General features: G+C 42.7%; 1 protein-coding gene across 1 annotated transcript in view; it reads right to left on the bottom strand.

Annotated features, from left to right (window-relative positions):
- LOC101672166 (protoheme IX farnesyltransferase, mitochondrial) overlaps positions 1–23,953 on the bottom strand; it is a 128,761-nt gene that overhangs the window by 88,819 nt on the left and 15,989 nt on the right. Inside the window, exon 4 of the mRNA XM_004760138.3 lies at positions 7,789–7,913. Within this exon, the coding sequence (XP_004760195.1) occupies positions 7,789–7,913 (125 nt within the window). The remainder of the gene's footprint in view (positions 1–7,788; positions 7,914–23,953) is intronic.

Below are 23,953 nucleotides of genomic sequence, written 5' to 3'. Positions count from 1 at the left end.
TAGATGGATCATTCCAGAAAGGGGAATCAAATGCAATTCAGGAACTATTTGGGGTTATATAAATTCATGAAAAGAGACTCCACATTTAAAATGCGTTTTCTTTTGGACATTGTTCAGTAATGCTGATCATTTGCTTTATATGAAAAACATATTTCATGGGAGACTCTTTCCCACGTGTTATTCAAAGACTCTAGACAGATCTGATCTAGTGCAGTAGCTAATTTGAAGCATCTGAGTAAGCCACAAGGCACAGACTTCAGAGACCACCGAATGAATGCGAGTTGTCCATTGGTGAAAACATCAAAGCCAAACAAATCATAACATTCGAAGGAAAAGTGTATTTCTCATACTGATTTTTCTTAACATAGGATGTTCTCTGAATCACATCACCGGTGTTTGCTAACATTGGTCTTAGTCTCTAGAACACGCCACGGAGTTTAAATAACCACGTTTGTTCAACGGGGAAGATGAAAGTCAATTCCTATCGCTCAAGGCAGACTGCACAATCCAAACAAAAGAGACATCACAGAAAGGGAGAATGAGAAAGATGCATTAGATATTAATCTCACATTCAGTGGGAAAACAGAAAAATCTTTATCTGTTTTTCCTTTCAGAGTTTAAAAGGCTGTGAATTTTCTGTGGCCCTACCCACCCTATAATTCAGAGCTTTTTATCCAAAGCCCTTCCTTTTTACCTTATTTCAGCCATGAAAAGTCTCTCAACTACTGTCAGTATCAAACAAAGAGACACGTCTCTTCCTGACCTTGCTTCATTCACACCTCTTGATCTCTTTCATTTCCTTTCATAAAAACTCTTCAACATTCCCAGAGACACTAGATCCTAGAGATAACATACCCTTATCAGCTTTACTTTCTAATTATAACCTACCTCACAGATCTGAAAGTCTACTTAGGTTTTGTGCCTTTCTTGTAATTTTCTACAAAATAAAGTCCCTGAGAACATCAGTGGTTCTTACAGCTAAGTCTAGGGTATGAATTCATTCAACGTTTATTTGATCTTACGAAAAAGCCGTTGGTGGAGGGGGTGGGAATCCTATGAACCCAGACTTAAGGAGGTGAGCTAATGTAAAATGCTTAGAACGTTACTTGGCATATGGCAAGTGCAAATTAAGTGTTAGCTGCGATTGTGGTTATGATGAACATTTCTTGCTACCTTCCCCTGCTTCCCCATCCATATTGCTTTATTCCCAACGTGCCTCCCTTGGGAATTTCACCCTACTGGCCTGCTGTATGCTTGTGGGGATGAAGTGCTGGGTGTACAGCATAAATAAGTCGCAATCAACGTTGCGAGTTCTCAACGTTGAGAGTTCTCCAGGGAAGAGATACAGATGAAGAATTACACAGTGAGGTCACAGGTGCCTATTAACCGTGGTTAGAGAGTGAGAGCTTCAAAGTGCCATCACATGGAGGAAGACACATGGAGCTTTCCCAGAGATGGAACCGTGAGCAACAGGCTGAGGCTCTAAGGACACGGACTCTGACTCCACGTGGGGAGGACACTGCCAGTGTCCAGGCTGCCCACCTAGGGAACCAGCTGCCTGGCCACCAGGGATAACCATGCAAGCAGTACCTGCCGGGGGTACTGTAGAAATGAAAGTTCAGACCCAAAGGAAATCGCCAACATTCTTGAACGACTTGCAAACAGAGAAACAGTGCAGGAGAAGAATCTTTAAGCTCCCTTTTCTGTGTGCTCACGCAGCTCCACAGTTCCGCCCAGCAGTGGATCCTGCCTGTGACTAGGGAAATGCTGAAGGAGAGGTGGGCCTGGAGGCCTGGCCTGCAGCGAGGATACCCCCACTTGTCCAGTCCGCACACAGGGGAGGACAAAAGGCAGAACCCAAGGCCAGACCTTTGAGAACAAAGTTGCTTTTACCACCTCTCGTTTCGAGTGAAAGACTGAAGGCACAGGTGGGCTATGAACAAAGCCCCTATAATTTCTTGTCCAAACTGGGACAGTGGAGGGGAAAGGGGGGCATCATTAATAATTATGCCAGGAACACAAGCATAAACAAGGACATATGGTCGCCCCAGCTATCAGTGGGTAGTTACACACACAGAAATGTGAGCCAAAGAATGTCTGAGGCAGAAATTGGAGCCAGGATCTTGGGTAAAGATCTAAGAGTGAAATCAAAAGGAGAAATCAGTGGTTCTCAATCAGGGGCAACATTGGTCCTCAGGGAACATTTGGCAACGTCTGAAGACATGTTCACTTGTCACAACTCAGGGGTGTGCTGCTCATACCAGCCAGTGGGTAAAAACCAGGGATGCCAGGCGACAGTCCCCGAGGCACGGGACAGCCCCTCACAACAAAGCCGGCCAACCCACGCTGGCAAGAGTGCCAAGGTTGAGAATCCCTATGTTAAAAATGAAAAGCTCTGCCGGCACAAACATAGGAAACATCTGCACTTCAAATGAAAACTGCAGAACATATCCAGACCCTACCTGACAAAGAGTTAATAATCCGATCTGCACCTATCAGAGAGTACCAGGGAACATAAATGGCCGATAGACATTAAAAGCACCGCCCCCACCCAACAACTCTACCTCCTAAGTCATCAGAACAACTTGAACTAAAAAGATGCACCTAAGTTTCCCTACAAACCTGGCCCAGACCTCCTAACTTGCAGGGTCAGCGGTAAGCCCTTCACACATGCCATCTGGAAGCATACAGTGATTTAAAACCAAGCACATGCACAAAGAGAAGATATTCCAGGAAGGAATTTCTCCACACTTGCAACACATATCTTGTTTGATTTTAACTTTTTAACTTTTTTTTTTTTTTAAAGATCTCTTCAGAGAGAGAGAGAGAGAGTGGGGACAGAAGGAGGGTGAGTGAGACTCTCAAGCAGACTCCCAATGCTGAGTGCAGAGCCCAACGTGGGGCTCGATCTCACAACCCTGAGATCACGACCTGAGCTGCCAATCAAGAATAGAACGTTTAACTGACTGAGCCATCCATGTATCCCTTAACTTTATTTTAAAAGCCACATATCTTTTAACACAAGATTTTAGTTAAGGACACATTCAAATATTGAGCTATGAGAATTTTGGCTCAGCATTATTTATGTGGGCAAAAATGTAGAAATCCCTAAAACATCAAATAAGGAGAGACTGATTAAACAAATCACTATATACCTATATACGATCATGTTATAGCGAATATTGACATTGGAAAATGTTTATGATACATTATTTAAAGGAGAAGACATATAGAAGCTATATGTAATTATACACATAAATCATTCCTGTGAGAAATTAATATATATGTAGAGATTATTTGTACTAAAAAAAAAAAAGCCTACTATAATATAAATGAAAATGTTAACGAGTGAGTCTATCTGGGCAGGGGGATATAAGCACCACAATGCCAGAGGTATGCGCTTGTCCTCTGCTGTAACTTTGAAATGCAGAGCAGTGCCTGGTACAAAGGAAACATAAAATAAAGAATGTTATTGCTATTTTTGCTTATTTATATTTTCTCACTAACCTGCAATGGAAACATTATTTGCAAACACATTTCTTTAAATGTTGCTTTTAAGAAGAATAATTCAGGGGCGTCTGGGTGTCTTAGTGGGTTACGCGGCTGCCTTCGGCTCCAATAATGAGTCAGGGTCTTGGAATCGAGCCCTGCATTGGGCCCCCAGCTCAGCGGGCAGTCTGCTTCTCCCTCTCCCTCTGTGTGTTAATAATTTATGTTTATATTAATTTGTTAATACTTATTATTAAAAAATAAATATTAACAAATAAATTTTTAAAAAGAACAATAATTCAAAGGCAAAACAGAATGTTTTGCAAATAGAAATGTCAGTAATGCCACCTGCCTCACAGGGTAGTAAGGTTTAAATAATAATTTCTGTAAATATGCTTTGTAAGCTCTAAAACACTGTACGAATGTCAACAATTTGTTACTTTCTTAAGACCCTCCATTCCAAGTGAAATCAGTCCCATATATGTTTTGGGTGCCAGCCCTCACCTCATCCATGTCTCTTTTACTACCTCATCCTCTGAAAGCACTCAGAGGTGAGTGTGGAGGCTTTGGAAGCCCAAAGTTGTGACGACAGATTGAGAGAGTGAGGGCGCGTCCATCAGGAGGAACAGCAGGTCACCAATGAAATGGACCCTGCAGAAATGTATTTATTGACATCCACTCCTAACCTCTAAAACAGAAAAATCATCTCCATGTAACGTAAGTAAAATAATCGCAAATACAGTTTATATGTAATCTATTATGTCCGATACTCAATTACGCTGAAAATTTTCTGACAAGTCTTATCTTTTTCAATTTTTTAAATTCATTCCACTTGAATTTACTCAGTTTTTCACTGTGAGTCGCTTGTTTCTTAGATTCGATCAGTCAAAGCCATCTATCACATTTTATCTTTCAGTGGCTACATTTTATGGATAGATTTCATCCTTTGAAGGCACACCTGCTTTCAGGCCTCGTTATGGTTTCAAATGAGGCATGTGTATATATTACAAAACATGAATGTAATTCCTTCTTACTTTTTAATGTTAGTGGTTTCCATATACAGAATATATATATACATATATATGCACACATATTTATACACTACACTAGTCATTATTTCATAAATCAGAAGCTGAAGCTCATTTTCTCCCCCTAAAACAAATGTAGGAATTGTTTTCCAGAGCTTTATTTTTCCTACTTTCACAGAGAGATCACAGAAGTAGGGTCCAAAGGAGCAGCACTCAGAGCTAAGAAGAGCTAAAAGAAGTATTTAAAAAAACAAGAAATGTTATTCGAATCCTTTTATAAATGCAGACAGAAAGAAATTTTTTTTTTCCACAGAACTCAGAAGATGAAAAACTTTTATCCCTATCAACCACATATAGGCATTTTTTAAGTTGGATGTCAGCTCCCTAAAAAAAATGGGAAGCTCTTGCCTTCACCAACGACTATTTCTTTATCTAACTGCTATTCAAAACCCAGTTAAAGGTTTGTTGTCCAGTGCTCTTTGTTTTGCTTACACTAATTAAAGGCCCTAATGAAAATGTTCTTGCCTTCCTTTAATTTTATGTAACTGCTTCATAATACTAGAGCTAAAATCCTTCCAACAAAATTGAGAAAATACTGTAATTTGGGAAGGTTACTGATAGCATAATAACAGTGGGATTCCACAATGACGGTGATCATTAAGATGTTTAAGTATTGTGATGTTTCCAAAGGGAACTGGAGCCCAGGGCGAGTGGAAGGAGGCGGTATGAGGAATCCAAGAAGATGAAGTTGAGGGCCCATGTGACGCACAGCACTGAAGACGCCTGGGGAGGACCAGCGACTGAGGAGGAGGAGGACGTAGACGTGTTCCAGAGGAAGAAAGAACAGGAGAGCTGCGTGAGCGCAAGACGGGGCTAGGGAGCCAGCCTAAGAAGGAAATGCTAACAGAAGAGGCAGACAATGTGATGTGTCAGTTCCAGAAAGAATCTCATCCCATAGTCTGGCTCTTCTCAGCAGTTTGAGATGGACACACCCCAAGTCACGCTAAGGCAGCAAATACACTTCCTACTGATGATAAAACAAAGCAGCCAAACGCATTTTAACTTTATTTATTTTTTAAAAAGATTTTATTTATTTATTTGACAATAGGAGATCACAAGTAGGCAGAGAAGCTGGCCGGGGGGTGGGGGAAGCAGGCTCCCCACTGAGCAGAGAGCCCGATGTGGGCCTCGATCCCAGGACCCTGAGACCATGAACTGAATCGAAGGCAGAGGCTTAACACACTGAGCTGCCCAGATGTCCCTAAACTTTTAAAAATTTCTAACACCTTAGCTTATGTTCAGCTTCTGGAAATTTCTGCCTAAATGTAATTCATTCCGTGTTTTTCTCTGTAGATACTTTCTTGCTAGTGACAGACTTTTTTTTCCAAGATAAAATCTTGAACTACCTTTTTTTTTTTTAAGGGTGGGGGATGGGAGGGAGATGGCAGCTCAAACTCAAGGCAACTCTGTATTATTTTTTGTTTACTGTTTGGGGATTTCTGAACCATTTGGTGCTTATTAGTTAGTTGCTGCTGTTTTTTAAAATGTCTGTAATTTCACTTTAAATTTGTGTTTAAATCTATTTAATTTAAGCAGGAGACAGCAGTTAATATCTCAAGGATAAGTACAGCTCTTCAACGGAAAAAAGGGACCTGAAAGCTAAAATGTGTTTTTGGCTTACTCTTATGACCTAAATTTATAACTAAATAAAAGTAATAATTTTAAAAATGTTTTGAAAAATAGACCCGAAATAGCAACACAAATCCACTTTGCTTATATTGCTTTCTATTCAAAATTTCATTAAAAACATGTTCACTGTGAAGCCAGGATTCTTCTCTTGGCCAAGCAACAAGGGAGGGGAGCAGAAGGAAGAACAGCTTGGAAGAACCACACTGTGGTTTACGAGCTGGGACGGTACGTTTAAAGTATGGCAGGATGGGTTGGATCTCCCTGTAAGACTGTCTGGACATTAAAAATAGTAACAAAAACAGTAACAAAAAAAATAAACTTTATTTGAAATAGACTGATCCCTTCCCGAATAGCTGATAATAACACACTGTGAAAGCATAATGGTCCGAGGAATCATCAAATTAAAATTCTCACATTTTACAGAATACCAAATGATATCATCCGCTCGGCCACGCTGTTTTCCTGCTCGTAAGCTGAATTCGTTTTAAAACTGGGCCAACTCCTCCTGGGTGTTCTGGTGATGGAAAAGACTTTCCCTAAGTTTTAGCCAAGACTTCTTCACTCTGGTATCCGATGACAAAGGATACGTGGGGGCACACATCACAGTGACCAGGTTTAGTGGGGGGTGGGGAAGAACTAATTTATAGAAAACTATTTCGATGTGTAAAATAAAAGGGGGACAAAAGGATGCATTAAAAATAATATGCTCGGGGCGCCTGGGTGGCTCAGTGGGTTAAAGCCTCTGCGTCGGCTCAGGTCTTGATCTCAAGGTCCTGGGATCAAGTCCCATATCCGGCTCTCTGCTCAGCAGGGAGCCTGCTTCCACCTCTCTCTATCTGCCTGCCTCTCTGCCTACTTGTAATCTCTGCCTGTCAAATAAATAAATAAAATCTTAAAAAAAATAATACGCTCATTAATTTTTTAATATATTCTGTGATTACATACACCACGTTTACTGAATATTCAATTACTGATTTTTTAAAAGCTGGATATGCTTGTTTAAAATACATTGTTGGGGCACCTGGGTGGCACAGTCGACTGAGCGTCTGACTCTTCGTTTCAGCTCAGGTCATGATCTCAGAGTCGTTCGATCAAACCCTGTATAGGGCTCCACGTTCAGCAGGAAGTCTGCTTGGGATTCTCTCTCTCCCTCTGCCCACCCCCTACCCCGAAATAAATAAATCAACCTTAAAAAAAGAAGTACACTTCTATGTATGTAAACAAGTGTAACAAATCAAACCAAAGAAAGAAGAACACAGAAAATGATAAGCTCAGGGGAATGTGCCAGAAATGGATGAGAACAGAAAGTCAGGCGGCTCTGAAACGCTTCTAACCCAGGGACTCCTGTCAGTTGAAGCAAATACACGACTGCTCTCTCCCCCAAAAACATTCACCTCAAGAGATGAGACAGATCAGCTCTGTCCCCCAGAGACCTCTCCAGGAGATGCAGTGTCCCAAGATCCTGGAACTTCTCCATTTACATATGGGGTTTGGGGAAGACTTTTTAAAAAAAAATGTAATAATATTACCATCTAGGAAAAAGCAATAATATCACAATCGAGCTGAAAAGTGACCCACTGACCTGATTGATGGAGTTGGCGGCACAGGATGCAAGGCCTGTGCCCAGAGAAGTAAGCAGGAAGCAGGACCAGTCAAAAGGTCCTGGGGCCAGCGCAAATCCGGCTGAAGTGGTGCTGACAACCAGAGCTGCAAGACAGAAACAGAGCAGACATCTTATCACCGGAGCCCGCTCCAGACCATAAATGCCAAAAACCAAGCCAATCCATTTCAGTAGTGACACAGACTACGGGCTAATCCTCTCTCATTAAAAACAATTAAAATTTTTTTTTCTGATTATCAAAAGTACATGTGTTCATGATAGAAAAATGCTAATTTTCCTTCAGCGCCATTATACAAAAAAACAAAACAAAACAAAAAAACAATGTTCCAGATCCAATCATTCACTTATTCATTCAACAAACATTTACTGAATACCAAATTTGTCATCAGTACTGTGCTGGGCATCAGGCAGTTTATGGGATAAAGGTATGTAACGGCTCCTTCCTGCTCACAGGCACTTTGACGGGGAGATGAGTCATACATCAGTAATTCTAATACAGGGCAGCATATAGTAAGTGTCCCAATTCTGTGACAATTCCAGACCATCTGAGCAGAGGCTCACCTGTAAAAGAAGTGGTTCTGGGGTCCAGATTACAGTTAGATGATGAACAGAAGGAGATGATAATCCTACAGCCACCAGTGGGAACAGAGGGACAGAAGCAAAGCCATGCAATTCAGGCATCCGTCAATGCTGCTCCCTCCCTGAGGGCCTGGTCCTTCTTTCCCGGGGGGTTTACGGAAGCTGACAGGCCCAGAAAGTGTCTAGGGGCAGTACGATACAGTGCTGTAGAAATTGACTGGAAAAGATCACCAGTGGCGGGCTGATTGGAGAAAACTTCAAGAAGATGGCACTGAAGCTGGACCTGCAGGAGGGGAGGTAAGAAGAGGAGAATGGTAGGATGGTTGGACATCAAGGGTGGTTGGACAGTTCCAAGAACAGGCACGGGGGCAAGAGAGACCAGTGTCAGGAGTCTAAAGTAATCTGACGCCATCGGCCAGGATTTCAGACCAAACACGTAGGAAGCACTACTGAGTCCCTCGTCTTTTGCCCTGCTCGACCTCTCCTCGACTGTGAATACTGTCAGTTTCAAACCCACCTCTACTGCCACCATCAGGCCCACTGACTCACAGCCCAGGTGGTGTTCTGCCCCCAGGGACCTTCAGTAATGTCTGGAGACATACTTGGTTGTCACACTGGAGGTGGGCAGACACTGGCCGGGGATGACTCTGACATCCTCTGGCACACAGGACAACCCCCCACAACAAAGAATTTTCTGGCCCCAAATATCAATAGGGCTAAGGCTGAGAAACATGTCATCTAGTCCAAGCTATTATACTGTCTGGACAATGGCAAGAGCTTGTCCCCTAAGTCGTCTCCTTGCTTCCACCTTGCCGCTCTCTCCCAAACGATATTTTATTTTTTAGATTTCGTTTATTTATTTGTCAGAGAGAGAGAGAGAAAAAAGACAAGCAGAGGGAGTGGCAGGCAGAGGCAGAGGGAGAAGCAGACTCCCTGCTGAACAGGGAGACTGACACCCGGCTCCATCCCAGGACCCTGGGGCTATGACCTGAGCCAAAGGCAGACACTTAGCAGACTGAATCACCTAGGCATTCACCAAGTTATATTTGAAAAATATAAGCGATCATATCACTCAGCTTCAAAAGTCCTTGACACTACACCTGGACTAAAAGGCAAACTTTTTCTTCTGCTGCGTGGATGTGTCTTAAACCTCTCTCTAGTCTATGCACTGTTCTCCATTGGGAGGGCCTTCTGCTCTATAAGCAGGCCAGGCTTTCTTGCCTGCAGATTCCTGTCCCCTTCCATAGCCTTCAGATCTTTTCTCAAACAGGACTTCTCCTTTTCTTTTCAGAGAGAGAGAGAGAGAGAGAGAGAGCGAGCGCACATGAATGGGGGTGGAGGGACGGGCATAGGGGAGGGAGACAAGGGTGCAGACAGGGAGAGGCAGAGGGAGAAGGAGAAACCCAAGCAGGCTCCATGCTCAGCACCAAGCCTGAAGTGGGGCTTGATCTCACACCCCTGAGATCAGGACCTGAGCTGAAAACAAGAGTCGGACGCTTAACTGACTGAGCCACCCAGGTGCCCCTCAAATATGACTTCTTAGGGAGGCCCTCCCCAGATACTCCTTTGGGCAGGAGCAGACTGCGTGGTTCACCACTAGATTTTCAGGGCTACTGTTATGCCAGGTCCAAAGGAAGGAGTAGGGGAGGAAGAAGGGTGGTTGGGCAGAGCCTCGAGCTGGGTAGTTTGCATGTCGTCTGGTTGGCAGGAGAGTCACTGCCAGCCCAAGGCAAGGATGTGCCCTATCCCTGGAAGGTCAGCCTAGAAGCAGTGGACACTGAAGAAACAACTGGAAAGGCTTTACCGTTAACTCCCTCGGACTACAGGTAGTAAAAGGGGACTCAAATAGATATAAGGGATATTCTGACCAGGTCACTTATTAGGACTTGGTAACTGCGAGCAGGAGAAAGACAAAATGAAATAGCCACCAAAAAGGAGGAAAGGTAAAGTGCTGCACCCCAGGTGGCCTGGAGAAGAAGTGTGACATTAACAGAAAGAAGTCTGTCCAGGGAAAGGTGACGGAGCTGGCCGGTCTTAGGAAAATGTGCTGCTTTTGAAGAACCATAGGATATCCATGTAAAAATGTACAGCAATCAGATGGAAGATGAAGAGAGAGAGCAAGGCTCTCGAGAGAGAGAGCAAGGCTCTCGAGTCACTCGCCGAGAGACCGTGACTGGGCCCGATGGAACAGATGAGATCAATCAACGAAGTGCGGTGTTAAGAAGTGTATAAAAATGTCAGAACGTCAGGATGCCTGGCTGGCTCAGTTCGTTCAGTGTCCAACTCTTGATTTCTGCTCAAGCTCTGATCTCAGGGTGGTGAGACTGAGCCCGCGTCCAGCTCGGTGCTCACTGGGGAGTCTGCTTGAGTTTCTTTCCTTCTGCCCTCCCCCCACCTTGTGTGCTCTCTCTCTCTCTAATAAATAATGAAAATCTTTTTTAAAAACAACACAACCTCACAGTTGGGGTAAAAGGAAACAGTGTCAGACACAAAGAACATAATGAGACACCAACCAGGAGGAAGAGGTGCAGTGGAGGGACCAGAGGCCACCACCGACATTAACAAGAAATGGTCGGGAAACTGACAGCTCCACCCAATGGTCCGGAATCGGTTGGCACGCCCTTCTTTCTAGTCTCAGCAGCAGCACCACACAGAAACTCTCTGTTGTTTTACCATATGGGCAAGCCTCTAAGGCCTAGACAGGGCACAGGTTTCTTGGCATTTCTGTATTTTTTGGATGGGGCTCAATGACAACGTGCAAAGGTGACTTGGGTACACGTGGGTAGATGGTCACCTGAACGTGTCCTTTGGCCAATAGGTCCCTCCTTTAACGACGTTGTCCCCAAATGTGGTGTACATCCACATCTCCTGGGAGATCTCCCTCCAGCACAGAGGACAGAGGCACCACGTAAAGCAGGTAGCAGGGAAAGTACAGGAACGAGTGGGTTTGGATAAAAGGTTCCAGAAAGACAAGCGGAAGATTAGGAGCTGAAGGCAAACAGGAGAAAAGAGGCCGGCCTGGGCCAGGAAGTGTGCACTGCTCTAGCTCAAGGACCACGAGCGGAAGCACAGTAATTTCACCCAAGTCCAGACTAGTGAACAGCCACATGGAGCCTTACACCCAGAAGAAAATACCAAGGGACCCCAGGCTCGCACACAGCCGTCGCAGGTGCAAGAAGAGGACATTTCACCTGTGTGTGACGAGGAAAGACCGGCCCTCACTTCACGGCCCACTGAGCCATCCCTGCATCTATGTACTGATTCCTAAGGAAAGCACCCGTTTCAGAGCCAAAAAACCTCCTTTTAGAATACTCAGAACAGCTCACCTCTGGGAAGAGGCTTTTTCAATCTTTATAGATACAAGCCATCACCAGTCGCCAAGCCTTGTTGACAGGCCGGTGTCCCAGAATGAGTCATCTTGCTTTCTGCACAACTCAAGAGCTCTCCAGAGAGGTTAGGCAACTCCTCCGTGTGTGGTGACAAGCCAGGACTGGAAGAAAAGTCTGTTAACACCCAGGCTACTTCTCAACTGAACCACCAGGAAGACAGGTTGATGGTATCCCTGGGAGAACCAGAAGGAAAAGAGAAAGCAGGGCATTCCCTCTAAAAATGAACTAAGTAAATTGTTTCCACCCATGGAGCCAATCAGTTGAAATAATTCTTTTTTTTTTTTTTTACACTTATTTATTTGAGAGAGAGAGAGTGCAGCAGGGAAGGGCAAGGCAGAGGAAGAGAGAGCATCTCAAGCAGATTCCCAGCTAAGCACGGAGCCTGATGCAGGGCTCAACCTCATGACCCTGAGATCCTGACTTGAGCTGAAATCATGGGTCAGACGCGTCACTGACCGAGCCACCCGGGGCCCCTAAAATAATGCTTGACTCAATGTTAAAGCCTTGAACTTAAACCTAAAGTAGACTATAAACAACTATGGTAGTTAAAAGAGCACAGAAAATGCACAATAACATTTTCAGTATGTAATTAGTAAATTCCAGAGTCCCCAAAATAACTTTAGTTATCTCTCAATATCCACATCCACATTTCGTACTGTGTTTTATAAACAATTAAGAAGAAAGAGCAAATTCCACTGGAGTGGATATGACCGTATCTCATAATCACTAAACTGTCAAAAATAAAAATGCTGTGAGAAGAACGTTCACTTTGTTAAGAACCAGAAAGGGAGTGTAGCTACACGAAAATAGAACTATTAATTCAGAGGAGAAAGTATCTTGTTTTTCTTTTTATTTGCCCCAGAGTTTGACTGAGGAATACAGAAAGCACATCAGATTTTGACTAACGGGTCAACTCCTAAGTTGAAAAGAGACAGAATGTGGTTTGCCAAAAAACTGACAGAGGGAAAGGACTTTTATTAAGACTTAACAATGACGCGGTTTACAAAATGGAAAGACTGCCTAATTTAAAATTGCACACATTGTAATGTCCACGAAAAACTGATTGGGATTATTATTATAATAATTATTATTGAGGAGGAAATCTGCATTTTTAACATGTTTCTTAAAAGACATCAAACTCTAACAAAGAACGCATTTATACTTACTTCATCAAGGCAATTAACTTAAAGAAGGAGGAAGGCAGAAAGGATTGATAAACTGAACAAGTAAAATTGACCAAAGCAATATTCTCACACAACTGTAATTAAAGTTTTCATTGATTTCCTGGGATTCATTATGTGGAATCATTCTGCAACACCAGGATCTCATTAAAAGTGAGTGTAATATATTCTTTCATTAATAACACTTGAAATTATATTTTATTTGGTAATCTCATATTCTGTCCCTTTACATGTAAACATAAAATCAATGCTCCCAATGAGGCGTGACCCATCTGACAGAAGCCCAGAGCGGGGCACTGGACAGCAAGCCTTGGGATGGCTCTGGAAGGAAGTCAACGAGGAACCCTGCCCCACCACCATTCCTGCCAATGAACCAACCACAAGCACCCCATGCAAAAACCTCAGCAGTGGTCTGGGAAGGTGCTTAGGATATAGGCAGTCCTGAGTATTCTACCCAAGCTCAGCTCAGCAGCAACCCCACCCATCTCTTCTGAACCACAAGGCCTGTCCTAAGACCCATCAGGGCCTCCTTCTTCCAGAGCCCATCATTCACAGGGTCGACAAGTATGTTTTCTTGTCTGCCTGCCTTCTCCAGAGAAAAGTTCTTACTTATGTTCTATATAACATATATTTATTCTGACACAGTCACGAGTATGCCTGTCCCACTGGGCTGGAAGAAAGCAAAAGCCCCCGATGGGAACTGCCTAGGAGTTCTGCCAGAAGGCTCTGGCAAAGGATGTAAGTGGTTATAGCAAGGAGCTAACTTGAAGAATAATACAACCTTAAATTAAGGTCAAAGGGAACTTTGAGTAACTGACATTATTCTCTGTCCTGATTTCAGAACCCTGGGACTACCTATCAGATGGATGCTATCTCCAAATCTGGGGATGGGAAGTTATTCCGCCGTTCTGTATAGAAGAGCGCTAGCTGTTGGACAGTTCTCTTCCGACCAAGCCAAATCCGCTTCCTTGAAAAGACCTCCTTGTCATTTCTCTCTCCTCGAGTGACACTGAGGGATCCCTCTCTTGCACAATCCTTCAATCACCCAAATGCAACGATCCCACCATCTTGGTTTCCCCAACCTAAGTGTCCCTAAGGACCAACAACTCTTGACTTACGCACTCCTGTCCACGCCATATGACACATTTAAGAGACACACTTGTGTTTCATGGTAACAAAACCACTCAGCACAGTGCCCAGCAAATGAGGACTTAGTGAGGGGCGCTCTTGGTAATTCTTGAAATGTGGTTTCTAGAATTTTAGGTGAAATATGTCTCTGGCCACTAAGCTTAAACTTAACATTTCAAAGCGGTGCCTTAAGGAACTTCTAGAGACAACAAAGCATTGCCTACAAGCTCTGAATGCCTCTATGTTGTGAGCCCAGTAACTTCTCAATGGCTCCAGGGGAGTGACCTGAGATCAGTCCTTTCATCAATGTGTATTAAAAATGATAATGGTAAAAAAGAAAACTTATGTTTTTGAAGCACTTTACAGTGCCAAACTGCTTTTATGTGTATTTAAACCTCGGAAACATGGCACTTCCAAAAAAAAAAAAAAGGAGGGTGTGGATAACTCAGGGACATGGGAAGAAATCATGAGAACTTTCACTTTAGTTATTTTAAAACACACTTTATGAACACAGTGCATTGGTAGAAGAGCATATGAATTTCATTTACAAATAACTCTTCATTTTTCTGCCATACGTGACTTTATACACAATAGTATACACATTATAAATATATGTACGTGCACGACAGAAAGAAAAAAGAGAAGAGAAACGGAAAGGAAAGAAAAAGAAAAAGAAAAAAAGGAAAGAAGGAAGAGGGAGAGAATGAGAGAGAGGGAGGGAGGAAGGAAGGTTATTTTTTAAAGGCTCAATTCTCTAAGAACTACTGTTCTCTGAGCATAAGCATAATGAAGGCACTTTATTTCCCAAGATCATCAGTTTAAAATAACTACAAGGATGGTATTAGAAAATTGGTCATCTACAAACTGATTTTATCTCTGTCTTTTAAAATCTCACTTTTTTTTTTAAAGCATGGGCTCCTAAAGAATTAAGTGAAAAACAAAATTCCAATAAATCAATTTGGATAATTATCAACTCTGGTAAAAGAGTTAGTCAAAAGATTAAAACTCCCGGCTAAATGAGAGTTTGAGATTCTCTATAGATTTCAAATTATCCTTGTGATCTATTATATCTCATTATCCCTGAAAGCAGATACTGTGCAACACTGGGATCCAAATCCTACAAACCTGAGACGTATTCTCTGTAAACTTCTTGCACATAACAAAGCTGACAGGAACAGGCAGTTAATGAACCTGTATGTGGTTTTGCTCCTGTGTGTGTCCAAGCAATGGAATCAGTTTTGTTAGCTGATCCCAAGGTTCAAAAGGATGTAACTTAATTAAGAGGCAGGAATTAAGTCTTTTCTGATTTTAAAATGAGCGTGTAGTTTTTACTTAATAGCTGTAGTGAAGATTTCCTCTTCTCTCTTCATTTCTATTAACAGCTTAAGCTTCAAATGGTTCAATGTCTAATGTAAATGAGTTTTTTAGGCTTCCTGGCTTGGCAGCCTCAGGGAACCTCTTGACACAGTGCTCTCACCAACCCACATATCAAAGAAGGTAGTAATTCTTCTGCTTACTGCTAAATTCAGATGAAAAGTCAGGGGATGAGAGACACAGTATTTTTTTGCCCAGCCACATTAAAGGGTATCAATCAGGGGTAACTGATTACAAACCATAACCACTTCTGGTTAAAAGATAAGACTTTTTATAGAAATTTTTAATAACACAGCTGCGAAGGTTAAGAACTTACAGGGCCTTCCTGTTTCCCTCTGTCTTTTTCCCATTTAGTTAACAACCAAAGCTGATCCAAAAAATCCTAGGACCAAATTAAAACTCATACTTCAAATTGATTGAGCAATACTCTTACCAAAATGAAACATTTACGTGTGGTCCCCAAGGCAATTCACCAGGAAGCATTTGGTTTGCATTTATAGTCAGCATTCAGAAAAGGGAAATGAAATATCTATCAGGTCTGTTTAAATAAATACATAAATAAAACCTGTTTATATCTAAGTTAATAATGCAACACTGAATGAGATCCCACTGTTCTTTCAATTAGTTTTTCCTTGAACCCTCTAAGCTTTTCTACTTTGTCATCCTATTTTGGGGTCCCCCCCTCTTTTCAATAAAGAACTATTTCTTCTTACTATACTTAATAAACAACACTTTACAGTGTTTGTGACTAATTGGAAAACTTTTCCATATAACAGATGCATATTAAACTTGTAAGAAGTGAAACCATGTCCTTGGAAATATGAGTTTGGCAAGAAGGGACAGTTAGTTGAGCCTTTTCTCAGTTTCACCTCAATACTGTTGAAGTGTCGCTATCCACACTGCAGCTATTTTACGATAAACCTTTCAAATAAAGAATTAAGATTATTGCTCATTTATCATTTGGATTTTGACAGGATTTAGTGTTTAATAATCCACATTTGAATATTTTATTTTGCTACATACGTAACAGGGCAGTAAAATGGGCTTGCTTACTTGTTCACTTTGTATTGGGACCAATGCACAGACATACCTCTACTAATGCATCGTGATCGTCTTCTGCATGGAAAATTTTTGTTTACCCCTAGTGATTTAGTTATGCAATTATGCCGGCCACGTCATTATCCTAGACGTTCAAGACAACTTTTTAGCATAAAGACTCTAAGAAATACTTTTAAGATAATCAACAAATGGAAGAATTCTCTTAATGACGTGGCTGTCCCTTTAAGGGAAACTGACTTTGCCAGCTCTCACAGATGGCTCATTGACAATCTTTACTCAGTACCTATCTGAAGAATAAAACAACAACAACAACAAAATGGTCACTTAATTGGGGACTAGATTAAAGCAAAATTGAGTCTTCAAGGGCCCCTCTGAGCTTCCAAGCTTTCATAAGTTCCGTGAACTTTCTGGGTAACACAGGAGGGCTATCTTCCGTCCCCACAGTTATGCTGTGTACAAAATAAGGTAGCCAGTTAAAAACTCCAGTAGAGAACGGCAACAGGGGAAAGGGACAAAGTAAAAAGTAGGCACAGGGACGACCGAGCACAGCAGTCCGAAGTCACCTGCCCAGGTACAGTAGTTTCCAGGCACCACAGCATTCAACTACTTCAGTAAAGTAACTGGTTATTTGTAATTAAAAGGCTAAACTGTTCAAAATTCTGCAGGTGATGGCAACAACAGCAACAAAAAATCCCAAGGTGTAAATTCAGATAAAAATGCACCTCTGGGGACGCCTGGGTGGCTCAGTGGGTTAAGCCTCTGCCCTCGGCTCAGGTCATGATCTTGGGATCCTGGGATGGTGTCCCATCTTTTCCCTCTGCCTCAGCCCCTCCCTTCTGCTCCTGCTCTCTCTCACTCTCTCTCTGCCCCTCTCAAACAAATAAAACTCTTTTTTAAAAAAATGCACCCTGTATTTTCCTACAAAATACCGATATGCCCTTTTCATTTTTTGTCTCCGAATTCACCACCCCCACCATTCTGATATTAAAACATAAAGCTGCTGAGCAAAAACTTTTTCTAGCACTGAAAGTAGTAACCTTGTCCTATTCTCTTAAAACTCAATTTTGTGTTTCCTTCCTTGGGCTCAATAAAGGACACGCGGCATACTTTGCTCTGAATTGGAAACCAAGCTCTTGCTGATACCCCAAAACGAGAGAGAACTAGGCACCGGGCCAGTCTGACTAGCTGGGGTGAGAAGCAAGCATCTGGGCCTCCCTGGGGATTCGGGTGACACACCACCCATGGAGGATGGAGCTATCTAACTGGCAGGAGGTGGCGGGGGGAAAGGAACTGGGTCCAGGGGAGAAAAGGCAAGGACAGGTGCAAATTCAGAAATACTGCATTGGCAGGAAGACTTGCGACTCCCAGTCAATGAAAACTAAACCTGCATGCTGGTTTGAAATGGGAATCGAGGTAGTTCACTCACACTGAAGGGCGAAGGGTGCGTCAGGGAGAGGAGGGTGAGTGCGTTCTCCAGAGAAGGAGAGTTTGTTAAAGCATGGTCTGACCTCCCCAACCCCCAGCCCCAACCCAGCCTGAAGGCGTTTATGGAGACCAGAACCAGCACTCCAAGCTCTCCAGGGTACATGAAGGCAGGCTCTCTAGGCAGATGGTGTACTTGGGGGCGAAGCAAACAGAGCCAGACGCCAAAGCCCTTGGGGCCTGTGGCGGTGCTGCTCAGAAGTCTGGGAAGGAGAGCTGCATGGCCTTACCAGGCTCGTCCCCGCTGGAAGGCTCTAGTCGAGCTCTGCTCTGTGCCACGGTCCCCCCCCACAGCTTCTCACTGGCACAAAGGACTGGTCTCCAGATGTGCACGTGATGGTCAAGATGACAGGGAAAGGCTGCGGACAGAGCAGCGGGCATGCACTGACATCAATGGGAAGGTCAGCGTCATGCAGGCGAGCCAGCTTTCGGACAAGGTGTGCGTGATGGTGGTGGTACCCGGGAGCACCACTGGGCGGCATAGGGGGTTTTCTTGGGGAAAACCCTATGGTGAAGAGGCAGGCAGCCCTGTGTCTTCTTCCTGGAAGGGGATGACTGCATATTCAGACAGCCCAGCGGGTCCTGGGGGGACACAGACAACTTGGCTGCCAGCAGTTGATGGGCTGGATTTTACATGTTTCACTTCTCTAAGAATTATGCCAGATCTGAAAACCTCCCTTGCAGCTGGAGGTAGCCACTTGGTACTGTACTGGCCAGTGAGACCTAAGGGGAAGTTCCCATCAAGAGCTTTCCTTCCCAAATAAAAATACAAAGTCTTATAAGGAGGTTTCTGTCTTGCCACACAGTCCCTCTTCTTCATTCTTTCAGCCTGGAGTACAGCATGACCACGGAGGTACGGCAGCCATTCTGGGGTCTTGAGGACAAAAGCCAAAGCAAATAACAGAGCCAAAAGGAGGAGCCAGGTAAGCTGACAATATCCTTTAACACTAGCTCTAGACTCATCATTTTGCACTCCTCTAAGCCAGAGAAAAATAAACCCTTGATTTAAGTCACTGTTCAAGTTTTCAGTTACGTGCAGCTGAGCCCATTCTCAACCTTATTTTTTTTCCTGTTTCTCTTCTTTAAATGTGTTGATAAATTTTTTAAAACATTTTATTTATTTATTTAAGAGAGAGGGAGAGGGAGAAGCAGACTCCCCACTAAGCAGGGAGCCCAACTCAGGGCTTGGTCCCTCAACCCTGAGATCATGACCCGAGCAGAAATCAAAGGCTACATGCTCAATGACTGAGCCACCCAGGCGCCCAAATTTGTCAATATTTTTTGAGAATGATTATCATCCTCATGAAATTCATCTTGACATTCCTCTGACATTTACCATAGCATCTTACACTTAAAGTCAATTTAATGAACATTGAACTGATATAAAATAATTAAATCATCAGAAAACAGAATAGCCCAGATACATATATTTTTCATCTAACTTAGAACATTGGCTAAGGCATCTTCATGGCCCACCCCTACCAGAAACCAACTGAAATGAGTGAATAAAACTAAAAACCAGAGAAAAAGCTGCATCAGCAGTAAACTAGGCAGAGAGGATATACTAAAACCCTCAAGAAATTATTTGTCAACTAGAGCACAGAGGAAACTCAATTGAAGACAGCTGCTGAGAAATGACTTGCTACTTTCATTTTCTGACTGGCAAAAAATTAGAGTCCCTAAGTAACAACTAAGAAGGAAACAGAAAAATACGGGAAAGGAGGGCTGTCTGACGGTACCCACAGTTTCTTGCTAACACGGAGAGGTGGGAGGCAGGGGCAGAGGCCAGGGAGGACGACGGGCGGGACGGGCCCAGGAGGAGTATTTATCGAGGCAGAGTAAAGTGGTCACACCAAAAAGAAAGCAGGGCCCTGCCTTGACATCCTTCTCCCTGAGACTAGGAAGAAACATTCCAGCCCCCTGAATCCAGTGTTGCATGACACCCACTAACACCCCACCCTGGCACGGGGTGTATTCTGCAGCTCAGGGGCTTGGCGGAGAGCAAAGGCAGACTACACTCAAAACCAGACTTGGGGAGTAAGATGCTGGTGCTGTGATTTCAAAAACACAGAGCCAAACACCTTTCCAGAAAAAGTTCCCTGGCTGGTAGCTAGCTCCCTGTGTATCTCCTCGGGCCACAGGACCTTTACACTGGTCATGTAAAACGGTAACCTCTATCCTCCAACTTAAAAGGCAAGAGGAGTCCAACAATGCCAAATTAAACTGTCAGGTGATGAAAAAAAACCAGACTGTGCATTCCTTCAATTGGTCCATAATGAGCACCTACTATGTGCCCGCTATTGCTGGAGGCACAGAGGCCGGAAGGCTGCAGAGACACAGTGCCTGTCCTCCTGGACTTTACACTTTTGGGGGTGTGACCGATGCCAGGAATAATCGTCTTCCCTCAGGAATGGATTAAGATGAGGAGAGGGAAAATGGGCTAGTTGGAAGCTTTAAAAAAAGGACTCTACAACATTAAAAAAAAAAAAAAAAAAGCACAGAAGAAAAAGAGGTTACATATATTTCTGAAGAAGAGGCATCACAGAACCAGCAGACCCTAAGCTCCCCCCAGAGAATTGACCCAGGAGCGGGGAGTGTGTGGGGGGACCCTCACCCCTCTCTGGACACGTGGAAGGGCACATCTGGGGCATAACAGGGACTCTGTGAATAGCAGGAGGACAAGGCAGAAAAAACGAACGCCATGAAATAGAATAAAAGGACTGAGAAAACGATACAGAAACAGACACTGCCGTTAGCAGAAGGCTGGAAGTCAGGAGCGGTGATCAAAAGCAGACAGCAGCAAATGCAGTCAGGGCCGTACCTGACCCACCTCACGGGTCTTTCTGAATGCAGCAGAAACCACAGTGAGGAAAGCAAGCGGGGAAACAGAATGAAGCCGCAATTACGCCAGAGAATAAAATAACCGGTATAAATAGGAAAAACAGAGACAACCTGATCGTCACTTGACTGAAAACCTGAAAAACTCAAGCATCAACTGAAAAAAAATATATATTTTGCTATTTCAAAATCATCAGTAAAGATATGTCATCTATTCAAAGAAAACGATAAAACCTGAGAGACATAAAAGATCTGGATAGACGAAGATGATATATACCGTAAAGATCTCAATCCGTCCCCAAATTAATCAGTAAATATGCAGAGATTCCAATGAAAAAACTAACAATTTTGGGGGGGTTAACTCCAAATTCTACCGTTGCTGAAATGCATTTCCTGTAAGGGAAATATTTAAATGAAAATACAAAATCACAAAATTAAAAATACAGATTTAAACACTCCAGTGCCATTTTTCACCCACCAAATAGGTAGAGTTATTTCTTTTATTTATTTATTTTTATTTTTTATAAACATATATTTTTATCCCTAGGGGTACAGGTCTGTGAATCGCCAGGTTTACACACTTCACAGCACTCACCATAGCACACACCCTCCCCAATGTCCCCCTTCTCCCAAACTCCCTCCCCCAGCAACCCTCAGTTTGTTTTGTGAGATTAAGAGTCACTTACGGTTTGTCTCCCTCTCAATCCCATCTTGTTTCATTTATTATTCTCCTACCCCCTTAACCCCCCATGTTGCATCTCCTCTTCCTCATATCAGGGAGATCATACGATAGTTGTCTTTCTCCACTTGACTTATTTCGCTAAGCAGGATACCCTCTAGTTCCATCCAAGTCATCGCAAATGGCAAGATTTCATTTATTTTGATGGCTGCATAGTATTCCATTGTGTATATATACTACATCTTCTTTATCCATTCATCTGTTAATGGACATCTAGGTTCTTTCCATAGTTTGGCTATTGTGTACATTGCTGCTATAAACATTTGGGTGCACATGTCTATGCTACCTAAAGCAATCTACACATTTAATGCAATTCCTATCAAAGTACCATCCATCTTTTTCAAAGAAATGGAACAAATAATCCTAAAATTTATATGGAACCAGAAAAGACCTCAAATAGCCAAAGGAATATTGAAAAAGAAAGCCAAAGTTGGTGGCATCACAATTCCGGACTTCAAGCTCTATTACAAAGCTGTCATCATCAAGACAGCATGGTACTGGCACAAAAACAGACACATAGATCAATGGAACAGAATAGAGAGCCCAGAAATAGACCCTCAACTCTACAGTCAACTAGTCTTTGACAAAGCAGGAAAGAATGTCCAATGGAAAAAAGACAGCCTCTTCAAGAAATGGTGCTGGGAAAATTGGACAGCCACATGCAGAAAAATAAAATTGGACCATTTCCTTACACCACACACAAAAATAGACTCAAAATGGATGAAGGTCCTCAATGTGAGAAAGCAATCCATCAAAATCCTTGAGAACACAGGCAGCAACCTCTTCGACCTCAGCTGCAGCAACATCTTCCTAGGAACATCGCCAAAGGCAAGGGAAGCAAGGGCAAAAATGAACTATTGGGATTTTATCAAGATCAAAAGCTTTTGCACAGCAAAGGAAACAGTTAACAAAACCAAAAGACAACTGACAGAATGCGAGAAGATATTTGCAAACGACATATTAGATAAAGGACTAGTGTCCAAAATCTATAAAGAACTTAACAAATTCAACACCCAAAGAACAAATAGTCCAATCAAGAAATGGGCAGAGGACATGAACAGACATTTCTGCAAAGAAGACATCCAGATGGCCAACAGACACATGAAAAAGTGCTCCACATCGCTCAGCATCAGGGAAATACAAATCAAAACCACAATGAGATATCACCTCACACCAGTCAGAATGGCTAAAATTAACAAGTCAGGAAATGACAGATGCTGGCGAGGATGTGGAGAAAGGGAAATCCTCCTACACTGTTGGTGGGAATGCAAGCTGGTGCAACCTCTCTGGAAAATAAGATGGAGGTTCCTCAAAATGTTGAAAATAGAACTACCCTATGACCCAGCAATTGCACTACTGGGTATTTACCCTAAAGATACAAAGGTAGAGTTATTTCTAAATATGCAGTATTATCTAGCATTTTTGGTGAAGCTGTGGAGAGTTGGTTAATCTGGTAATAGCGTAGACTGCTGGGAGCTTTTCTCAAGAGAAATCTGTCAGGAAAAATTAAAACTTACAGAGTCTGCATAGCCTTTGATTGAGCAAGGCCCCTGCAGGCGCCTACCGGAGGAAAATGGTCACGGATATCACAGCACCATTTGTAATCACAAAAACCGAAAACAATCTAAGGGGAAAAGGTGGTAAATAAATTACGATACGGCCATGCCAACGACATGCTATCTACCCATTAAAAACGAAAAGCATAAAAAAAAAGCAAAGCAAAACAAAACCAAAAGCATACTGGGCACCTGGTGGCTCAGTGGGTTAAGTCTCTGCCTTCAGCTCAGGTCATGATCCCAGGGTTCTGGGATCAAGTCCCGCATCGGGCTCCCTGCTCAACTGAGAGCCTGCTTCCCCATGCTTGTGTTCCCTCTCTCACTGTCTCACTCTCTCTGTGTCAAATAAATAAATAAAATATTAAAAAAAATAATAATAAAAAAACCAAAAGCGCATGTCTAAGGCTCTTTCAGAAATAAATGTGTACAGGGACAGATGTACCATGGTATGAAAAATCATTATTACTAGCAGTAAAAGCCACAGACTACCTAAATATCAATTAAAAAGGAAATGGTTCAATAAATTTAATGTATCCACATTATGAAGTACAGGGAACTTTAAGAAAACAAAGGCGGAAGATTTAACTTTAGGGATAAGGAAGCTTGTCTGTGACACAATGTTTAGGGCAGAATCCAAATAACTGAACAAAATGTGTTTTATGACCCTATTTTTATAAAACAAACACATCAGAAACTATGTACGCATTAACATAATATATAATGTAGCATAGAGACGATGAACCTTTCTTGAACCTTTACCGTATGCTAGGCTGAGTACTTGTTTACTTGTGTTATCTCCCA

Source organism: Mustela putorius, unplaced genomic scaffold, assembly GCF_011764305.1.
Source record: "Mustela putorius furo isolate JIRA1106 unplaced genomic scaffold, ASM1176430v1.1 tig00000867_pilon_pilon_pilon, whole genome shotgun sequence".
NCBI classification, from domain to species: Eukaryota; Metazoa; Chordata; class Mammalia; order Carnivora; family Mustelidae; genus Mustela; species Mustela putorius.
This window is presented reverse-complemented; position numbering and strand designations above follow the sequence as displayed.